This window comes from Sapajus apella, unplaced genomic scaffold (assembly GCF_009761245.1).
Source record: "Sapajus apella isolate SASKATOON/1434 unplaced genomic scaffold, GSC_monkey_1.0 scaffold1632, whole genome shotgun sequence".
Classification (NCBI taxonomy): Eukaryota; Metazoa; Chordata; class Mammalia; order Primates; family Cebidae; genus Sapajus; species Sapajus apella.
In genome coordinates this window covers 2,595-12,388 of record NW_022438558.1, presented here as the reverse complement: position 1 = coordinate 12,388, position 9,794 = coordinate 2,595, and the positions used below count along the sequence as shown (strand labels likewise).

Here is a 9,794-nt window from a genome sequence, read left to right as displayed (position 1 = left end):
CTCGACCTCCCAGGCTCAGGTGATCCTCTCACCTCAGCCTCCCGAGTAGCTGGGATTATAAATTTAGCCAGTGAGCCACCATGCCTGGCTAATTTTGCATTTTTTGTAGAGGTGGGGTTTTGCCGTCTTTCCCAGGGTGGTCTCCAACCCCTGAGCTCAAGCGATCCTCTAGCCTCCGCCTCCCAGAGTTCTAGGATTACAGGCATGAGCCATGGTGCCTGACCACCATGATTTTTTTGAAGAAAAGAACGTACCCCCAGTGTTGACTTTGTAGTGTGAAAGAATGAGTGTGCCTGGCTCAGGATGGGACTTGCTGGGCCAGAGTCCACATGCTGAGCTAACACACAGCAGAGGGAGGCTCCCCTTTTCTATTTTATTTATTTATTTATTTATTTGAGATGGAGTCTTGCTCTGTCGCCCAGGCTGGAGTACAGTGGCACAATCTCGGCTCACTGCAACTTCCGCCTCCCGGGTCCAAGCAATTCTCTTGCCTCAGCCTCCCTAGTAGCTGGACTAACAGGTGTGTGCCACCACGCCCGGCTAATTTTTTGTATTTTTAGTAGAGACAGGGTTTCACTTTGTTAGCCAGGATGGTTTCAATCTTGTGGCCTCATGATCTGCCAGCCTTGGCCTCCCAAAGTGCTGGGATTACGGGTGTGAGCCACCGTGCCTGGCCTCTACTTTTCAATTTATTTTATTTCTTGTAGAGGTAGGGTCTCACCATATTGCCCAGGCTGGTGTGAACTCCACGGCTCAAGTGATCCTCCCTCCTCGGCCTCCCAAAGTCCCAGGATTACAGGGGCATGCCGCTGTGCCCGGCCAAGGTTCACCTTTTGAGCAGCTGTTGTCATTGGTCATTCCCCCTTTCTCCTGCAGACCTGCCAACACCCCAGGCCGTGGAGCCCCAGGCCATTGTGCAGCGGGCCCCAGCCCCCAGTCGAATGCAGATGCCGCAGGGGAACCCACTGCTGCTGTCCCACAGCCTGCAGGAGCTGCTGGCCAGGGACACTGTGCAGGTGGAGCTCATTCCGGAGAAGAAGGGCCTCTTCCTGAAGCATGTGGAATATGAGGTTTCCAGCCAGGTAACTGGCAAATGGTGCGTGTGTCGGGGAGGAGGGGACAAAAGGGTCACATCTCAAAACCTCCAGGCAGGGGCGGTGCCACAGAAGAAGGCTGAAGGGTGAGTCTGTGCGCCTGGCTTACAGGCGAGATCCAGAACTTGCAGCAGAGTCAGGCTGCGGAGCAGACTTTCCACGCACCTGCTCCCTGCACCTCGCTCTGGCCCAGCCACATCCCCACCTGGCCCAGTTCGTCCTCCCCACCACTCTGCTCTGGAGTCCTGTTTCTTAGGAATCTCCTGCGGATGGTCTGCAGAGCACAAAGCAGGATCCACACTAGCTTAGCTTTGTAATACTGGGGAACCCCTGAGGATTTGAATGTCAGCCCCATCCAATACGGACCCCAAACAGTGAATCAAATTTGCGTGGCAGGATCAATATGTGTCACTGTAATTCCCTTTAATAACATGGCCCTCCTCTTGCTGGGTACTCCCATATTGGGCAAATCAGACACAGACACTGAGTGCCTGATGCCTGTCTGGCGTCGGAATTGTGGCTCTCTCTGTCCTTTGCTTGTTATCTCAGTTCCATTAGGACAGATTCTGGTAAGAGTTTTCATTGTTCGTCCTGGGCATTGAGTAACTGATGAGGCAACACTGTCCTTGGGAGCTGCGGAGTCAGCAGGGATTGGGGGATTCGCACAGAGCAGAGCCCACTCCCGTGTGGGAGAGGGTGGCCCCAGCCCAGCTCCAGCTGGACAGCACTACCAGGGGTTTGTTTGAAAAGCGTCATGAGCAAATGGTCCTGGGTAAAAGGTGTGTCTTTTTGTTTGTTTGTGTTTATTTTTATTTATTTATTTTTTGAGACAGTGTCTCACTCTGTTGCCCAGGCTGGAGTACAGTGGTGCAATCTCGGCTCACTGCAACCTCCACCTCCAGGTTCAAGCAGTTCTTCTGCTTCAGCTTCCCATGTAGCTGGGATTACAGGCATGTGCGACCATGCCTGGCTAATTTTTGTAATTTTAGTAGAGATGGGGTTTGACCATATTGGTCAGGCTGGTCTTGAACTCCTGACCTTGTCATCTGTCCACCTCGGTCTCCCAAAGTACTGGAAGTATAGGCAAGAGGCACTGCGCCCAGCTGTTTTTTTTTAAACAGACAGGGTCTTGCTCTGTTGCTCAGCCTGGAGTGCTGTGGCACAATCATAGCTCACTGTAGCCTCAACCTCCCGGGCTCAGACAATCCTCCCACCTCAGTCTCCTAAGTAGCTGGAACCAAGGTATATGCCACCACACCCAGTGAATTTTTATATTTTTTGTGGAGATGGGATCTTGCTATGTTGTCCAGGCTGGTCTTGAATTCCTGGGCTCAGGCAGTCCTCCCACCTTGGCTTCCCAAAGTGCTGGGATTACAGGAAATAGCCACCATGTCCAAACTTGCTTTTTTTTTTTTTTTTTTTTTTTTTTTAATTACAAACAGAGGCTTGCTGTGTTGTCTTAGCTGGTCTCGAGCTCCTGGCTCAAGCATTCCTCTCACATTGGCCTGCCAAAGTGCTGGGCTCACAAGCATGAGCTTCCGTACCTGGCCTTAAGGACGAGCGAGCAGGTCTCCCTGCCCTGCCGTCTGCTTTGCGTTTCAGAGCCTGTGGCCACACGTTTCCAATGGTTGTCTGCTGCTAGCAAAGGATGAAGGGGGTCAGAGAGGGGAGGATTCCCTTCGAGGACCATGTCAAAGCTGCCTTGCTGCCCGGCATTGCCGCGGTTCCTGGCCCTCTGGGCCACAGTTGGGGATGTGGACCAGCTGGTGGGATGCTATGGGGGAGCGGAGTGAGCTAGCCCTTCCTTCTGGGGCCTGGCAGCCTATGGGGAGGCAGCTCTAAGTGTGTGAGACACGCTGTTCCTTGTCAGGGAGCCAGCAGCTGGCCTTTCTGCCAGTCTTACTAAGCTGCCTGTCCCTTATGTAAATTCATTGCCATGTAGGGAACATTGTTAAGGGGCAATTTGGTCACCCCCTGATGCTGTCATGGGCCAGCTGGCCAGCCACCAACCAGGTGGGAAACCTCTGCCGGGTGCGTTCTCCAGTCATGTGCCTGCCCAGCCTCCATGCTGGAGCCTGGGAAATGCAACGTGAAGCAGATGTGTGCTGAGTAGAGGTGGGGACACTGTGCTTCAAATCATATGTTTAATTTTTTTTTTTTTTTTTTTTTTTTTTTAGATAGTCTCACTCTGTTGCCTAGGCTGGAGTGCTGTGGCCTGATCTCAGCTCACTGCAACCTCTGTCTCCTGGGTTAAGGTGATTTTCCTGCCTCAGCTTCCCAAGTAGCTGAGATTACAGGTGCCCGCCATGACACCTGGCTAATTTTTTTTTGTTTTTAGTAGAGATGGGGTTTCACCATGTTGGCCGGGCTGGTCTTAAACTCCTGACCTCACATGATCCGCCTGCCCTGGCCTCCCAAAGTCTTGGGATTACAGGTGTGAGCCACCACACCGGGCCATACATGTTTAATTTTAAAAATAATTGTTTATGCGTGTTTCCTGGGTAAGCTCTTCATTAGGTCCAGATTAGGCTACTCAAGTGAATAGGATGCTAACCTTGTGGAGTCTGAAGTTGTATTCGTGGTGGTGTTCACAATGCAGTTTGTAAGCAAATATGTTTGGATCAAGCGTCTGCTCTGTATTAGTTTATAATCAGCGCTTGGTCTGTTCTAAGAGAGTTGGGGCTATTTCAGCAGACAACAGTGATGCTTGCAATAGCATGAATGAAATGAAGAATGTGTTATTCTTATCCAGCCTCTGTCACCCCCAGGCTGGAGTGCAGTGGTGCCATCTCAGCTCACTGCAACATCTTTCTCCTGGTTCCAGCGACTCTTGTGCCTCAGTCTCCCGAGTAGCTGGAATTACAGGCATGCACCACCAAGCCTGGCTAATTTTTTATTTTTTATTTTTATTAGAGATGGGGTTTCACCATGTTGGCCAGGCTGGTCTCGAACTCCTGACCTCAGGTGATCCGCCCACCTTGGCCTCCCAAAGTGCTGGGATTACAGGCATGAGCCACTGCGCCCAGCCTAAGAGCTATACAAAATTTAAAAGTGACATTGCCATAGATGAAGGCATTACAGGGTTCCTCCTTTAGTAGATGCCTGGTGAGGGAAGATGCGCTCGGTGCTGTTGTTTTCCAGGTTGAGGGAAGTGATGAAGCGGCACAGTTTCCACTGTCGGATATAAGCACCAAGCCCTTCTCTTGCAGCGCTTCAAGTCCTCCGTGTACAGACGGTACAACGACTTCGTGGTCTTCCAGGAGATGCTCCTGCACAAGTTCCCCTACCGGATGGTGCCTGCCCTGCCACCCAAGAGGATGCTGGGAGGTAAAGCTAGGCGTGCTGCCCATTGGGGGCGGGGGGAGCCAGCCCATCTCCTGGACCCAGTGGTCCTGGCTCGGGGATCGACCCCCTCTTGTACAGGGTAGGTGCAGAGCTGTGGGGAAGCTCAAGCCTTTTGCCATCTGGGGCAGAGCTATGGCTTGAGCCCAGCCTTGGTGTAGGCCAGGAGACTGGCACCTGGCACCCTGGGCCCACGGGAGCCTCTGGCTGGATGACTGACCCATGGGGAAGGCATTGCTGTGCAGTTGTGAAACAGAACCCCACTTCCCCTCTCCAGAGCACAGTGATGAGGGCTCCCCAGAGCTCCCGAGAGGGCTGCCAGGAACACTATGCGCTCACCTGGCTGGCATTACTCTGTCTGCATCTGCAAAGCCATCGGAGCAGCCTGAGCCATGGGCACCAGGAGAGCGCTCGGTGACCTCACGGAAGAGAACAGACATTTTGCAAGCAGGAAGTCTAAGCTGCGTCTTGCAGGAGAGAAAAAACAGCACATGGCTGCCACACCTTCACCTCCCTTCCTGAAGACGGCCTTGGGCCAGTGGGAGATGGTAGCCGACCTTGGAACCCCCCCCAGGGCCTGCGTCCCCCGGGGCTGCAGAGCACAGGCATGGCGGCTGCCAGCTCCAATCTCACTGTTGGTCACTCCATCGGCCCTTTTCTCAAATTCTGAATAAAACATGCTGGGGAGGCGAGTGCTTAGAGCGGATCAGCTGGCTTTTTGCCATTCCCAACCCTTCCACAGTCGCCGTGTCCTGGACGGGATGCAACATGGGAGCTAACACAGTGGCCAGTTCCCTGCATCTGAAATCATGCAATGGTGCATAAATGCTTCTGCCTCTCGTGGGTCACTGAGCAAGCAAGCAGCCCAGAGCCTGATGATGTGATTTTCTCCCTGCCCCATGTGAACATCACAGAGCAGATCATTCTTACCACGCTGAGGGGCACACGGGGTGCTCAGGGAAGCAGAGAATGGAGGATGTGACAGGGATGCGTGATGCTGGCCCAAACCTGGGCATCCGACTCCATGAACGCTGGCCGGTGTTCGGCGCCTGGAAACTACCCGCACATACTGCACCACTCGTGCTGGCGTTTATGAGTGCAGCCTAATCGGAAGGAGCCTGCCACTCTTAAGCCAGAAGGCGGGCCTCAGCAACTGTATTATTTGTTTTCTTTCTTTTATTCTGTTTTTTTAGAGACGGGGTTTTGCTGTGCTGGCCAGGCTGCTGTACAACTTTGTGACCTCAAGTGATCCACCCATGCTGGCCTCCCAAGATGTTCGGCTTACAGGAATGAGCCACCGCACCTGGCTGTATTTCTTAATAACTTAAAAATAGTATTTAAAGGCCTGGAGCCAGTGGCTCACACCTGTAATCCCAGCACTTTGGGAGGCTGAGACAGGCGGATCACCTGAGGTCAGGAGTTTGAGAACAGCCTGACCAACATGGTGAAACCATGTCTCTACTAAAACTACAAAAATTAGCTGGGCGTGGTGGTGCATGCCTGTAATCCCAGCTACTTGGGAGGCTGAGGCAGAAGAATCGCTTGAACCTAGGATGTGGAGGTTACAGTGAGCTGAGATCGTGTCACTATACTCCAGCCTGCCTGACGAGCGAGACTTCGTCTCAAAAAAGAAAACAAAAAGTATTTAAATACCATTTTTGTTTGTGTTCAGATCCAAATGTCCTGAATGCATCAATATATGCTTTTACTTTCTTTCCCTTTGGAGTGAAAATATTTAAGCTGAATGGAAGCAATTGGTAACTGGATCCATTGCAGAGTGAGCTATAAGCACAGTGAATAGAAACTCTCGGCCGGGCATGGTGGCTCATGCCTGTAATCTCAGCACTTTGGGAAGCCGAGGCAGGATTACCTGAGGTCAGGAGTTTGAGACTAGCCTGACCAACATTGTGAAACCCCATCTCTACTAAAAATACAAAGATTAACCGTGTGTGGTAGCATCTGCCTGTAATCCCAGCTACTCCAGATGCTGAGACAGGAGAATAGAGTGAACCTGGGAGGCAAAGGTTGTAGTGAGCTGAGATCGTGCTGCAGCACTCCAGCCTGGACAATAAGAGCGAAACTCTGTCTCAAAACCAAAAAAAAAAAAAAAAAAAGACCTCAAAAAGTCCAAGATGGTGCCAGCAAGAAAAAATTAGAGTTAAAAAAAGAAAAGAAAACCTGTGTTGCCTTAGTGTTGGAGCCAGCAAAACCCATTTTTTCCCTGGAGAGAAGTGCCAGGAAGGGATTATGGAAGGTGTCTTTAATGGAGGTGATCGGAGTGACCACTCACTTGGTTCACAGGACTCTTGATGGAAAGGAGCAGATCTGTGGTTTTCCCTGGCAGCTCCTGGACCCAAATGTGTGTGGCTGGAGGCAGGGTTTGGGGGTGGGGCTCTTGCTCTGGGCAGCTTTTGCAGGCCCGTTGTCTGGGTAGCACTGGGGGCCCAGCCAGTGCCCTCCACTAGTCGCTGGTTGCTCCGCCGCCTCTAGGGAGAGCTTTGAGAACTCTCTGAGAGCGGAAGATAGGGGCTGCCCTGGACTCTGTCCAGTGACCCTGTGCACTCCTCCAGCTGACAGGGAGTTCATCGAGGCCAGGAGGAGAGCTCTGAAGCGCTTTGTCAATCTGGTGGCACGGCACCCCCTGTTCTCCGAGGATGTGGTTCTCAAGCTCTTCTTGTCCTTCAGCGGCTCGGTGAGTGTGTCCGCCCTGTGTGTATCCCTGTCCCAGGAGCCCCTGAGCCTCCGGAGCTGCTCTTTCCTCTCTCAGGCTTGGTTTCTTATCCTCCTGGTCCCTTGTTTGGACGCCCAGCAGGAATGACATGGACAACACTTCTTTCCTGTCCAGATAACAGCCTGAATGTGATTTTCAGAGGTGTCCCTGGTGTTGACTTGGCAGGATTTTGTAAATCTACGTGGAGATCTTGGGTCTCTGAGGTCACTTTGAGGTTTTAGACTGGATGGTTTGGAGGGTTTAGGGAGATGAGAGACTCCAGATGGGAAGAAGTGTTCACTTAAAACAAAGCCCTGTCTGACTGTGGAGCACTGAGAAAGCACGCTGAGCCTCCTTGTCAGAGCCACAGCACAGACCTGCACCTGGGAATCAACTTCTTGTACATGTGCTCAGCCAGACATCCGAGTGGGACTCCTTCCTCCCAGCGGCTGCCTCACAGCCTTAGTGAATGTCAAGAAGCTATAGCGCCAGGTGTGGTGGCTCACACCAGTAATCCCAGCCCTTTAGGAGGCTGAGGTGGGTGGATCACAAGGTCAGGAGTTCAAGACCAGCCTGGCCAAGATGGTGAAACCCTGTTTCTACTAAAAATAAGAAAATTAGCTGGGTATGGTGGCGGGCACCTATAATCCCAGCTACTAGGGAGGCAAAGACAGAGAATTGCTTGAACCTGGGGGCAGAGGTTGCAGTGAGCTGAGATCGTGCCATTACACTCCAGCCTGGGTGACAGAGTGAAATTCCATTAAAAAAAAAAAGAAGCTATAGCTCGGCTGGGCACACGGTGGTCCATGCCTCTAATCCCAATGCTTTGAGAGGCTAAGGTGGGAAAGTCTCTTGAGCCCAGGTGTTTGAAACCAGGCTGAGCAACATAGGGAGACTTCTCTACTAAAACAAAACAGAACTGAGGCCAGACATGGTGGTGCACACCTTTAATCCCAGTCACTTGGGAGGCTGAGGCTTGAGAATCGCTTGAACTCAGGAGGTCAAGCTTGTAGTGAGCTGTGATTGTGCCACTGCACTCCAGCCTGGGTGACAGAGTGAGACCCTGTCTCAAAGGAAAACCCTGCAGCAAAGCTCCTGCTTCCTGAGGAGGAGGCACCTGCTAGCCCTCCAAGGAAGTCGGGTTCTGTGCTGCCTCTCAGCCTGTGCCTAGAGGACCCTCTCCCTGTGTGGGGAGAGGCGGGGGCTACACTGGAATAGAGGTTTCCAGACTCTCTTCTATTTTAGGGAAACCCCTTCTTGAATGGGAACCTGAGGGCCTCTGCCCTCCTCCCTGCTGCAGGAAGACACCACCACTCCCAGGCTGACTTCACACAAGTCTTGGTTCCTTTTGTCTTCATTTCCCTTGAGGCAGAGGGGACTTCGCCCTATAGGAGGGTGGCCTGTCCCTGGGATGCCCCTGGGCATACCTAGAGCAGGCAATAGGATCTTTTGAGCCCTGGGGGTGGAAACGTTCCATTAGAAGGAGATCTGGATTGTCAGAGAGGAATGTGGCAGGACCTGGGTGGGGCTGAGGCTCTCAGCAGAGGAGCCGCGGGAGGAGGGGTGTGGTGGGTCACAGGTGGGCAACCCTCCTGTTCTAGGGGCAGGACACTCCCTATGGCCTTTCCATAGATAGCATTATCTGTCACTTCCTGGCTTCAGTTTTCTTGCTTCCTTTCTGTTTTTAGAAATGAGGTCTCACTATGTTACCCAGGCTAGCAATCCTCCCGCCTCAGGCTCTGAGTAGCTGGGACTACACGTTTGACCTCAGGTGTTTTTTTTTTTTTTTTTTTTTGTGAAATGAGAGTTGAGTCAGATGATGTTTAAGGCATCTCTGAAATTCTAGAGTTCCTGGATGCGTGAGCAGCTGCACATTAGGGTTTCCCTTTGTATCTCCTGGGTGCCTCCTGATTTGAAGGCTCGTTCAGGTGAGAGGGCTCCAGTGCCGGGGGTTGGGCCTGTCCTTGATCTGCCCAGCAGCTCCCTGGGCTCTGGTGTTCCTGGTGCCATGGATGCATTCCTAGGAAGGAAGACACTTTCGCCCTGTTCTATTGCGCTTTTGGAATCTACCAGGGTCTCAGGCATCTGCCGTCTGTCTCTGGGGCTGCTGCTGCCCCCAGCCTGTGGATACAGAGGTCGTGCCTCTGGAGAGTCGCCCCCAGGTCTGCGGATGGAGGGCCGTGCCTCTGGAGAGAAGCTGCAGGTTTGTGTTGCTCCTGCAACCAAGCCAGGCTGTCCTGTTCAGTGAGAAAGACATCTAAGGGAGAGTCAAGAGACTGCAGCATCCTAAAGTCAAAGCCAACACACATAAGTGTATTTCTCCTAAGGAAGGATGACACCCTGCTCCACGGTGACCTTCGCCTCACATGAGCTTTCTCGTTGCTAGTAGAAGAGGGTGAAGTTTTCTCTTTTCCTTTTGCAGGATGTGCAGAACAAGTTAAAGGAATCAGCACAGTGTGTTGGGGACGAATTCATGAACTGTAAGCTGGCTACCAGGGCCAAGGTATTTTTCTAACTTGGATGAGTACTTCCCTTTTTCATCAGTGAAACAATCGTTTTAACCCTTCATATTGATTTTGCCTCCTCTGCGTGGCAGGGATTGTGCTGCGATCCCTTGCATGGTTTTCTCATTGTTTTTTTTTAGACAA

At 52.1% G+C, this 9,794-nt stretch overlaps 1 protein-coding gene across 2 annotated transcripts in view; it reads left to right on the top strand.

The window, feature by feature from the left end:
• LOC116546898 (sorting nexin-8) overlaps nucleotides 1-9,777 on the top strand; it is a 10,961-nt gene extending 1,184 nt beyond the window's left edge. The window contains exons 2-5 of one of the 2 annotated variants that reach the window (XM_032273015.1): nucleotides 877-1,082; nucleotides 4,304-4,421; nucleotides 7,007-7,128; nucleotides 9,569-9,777. In XM_032273015.1, coding sequence (XP_032128906.1) covers nucleotides 942-1,082; nucleotides 4,304-4,421; nucleotides 7,007-7,128; nucleotides 9,569-9,661 — 474 coding nt within the window. In that variant the 5' untranslated portion in view covers nucleotides 877-941 and the 3' untranslated portion in view covers nucleotides 9,662-9,777. Of the gene's footprint in view, nucleotides 1-876; nucleotides 1,083-4,303; nucleotides 4,422-4,692; nucleotides 5,345-7,006; nucleotides 7,129-9,568 lie in introns of those variants that run through there. The other variant, XM_032273014.1, reaches the window with a different exon arrangement.
• Nucleotides 9,778-9,794: the final 17 nt, after the last annotated feature.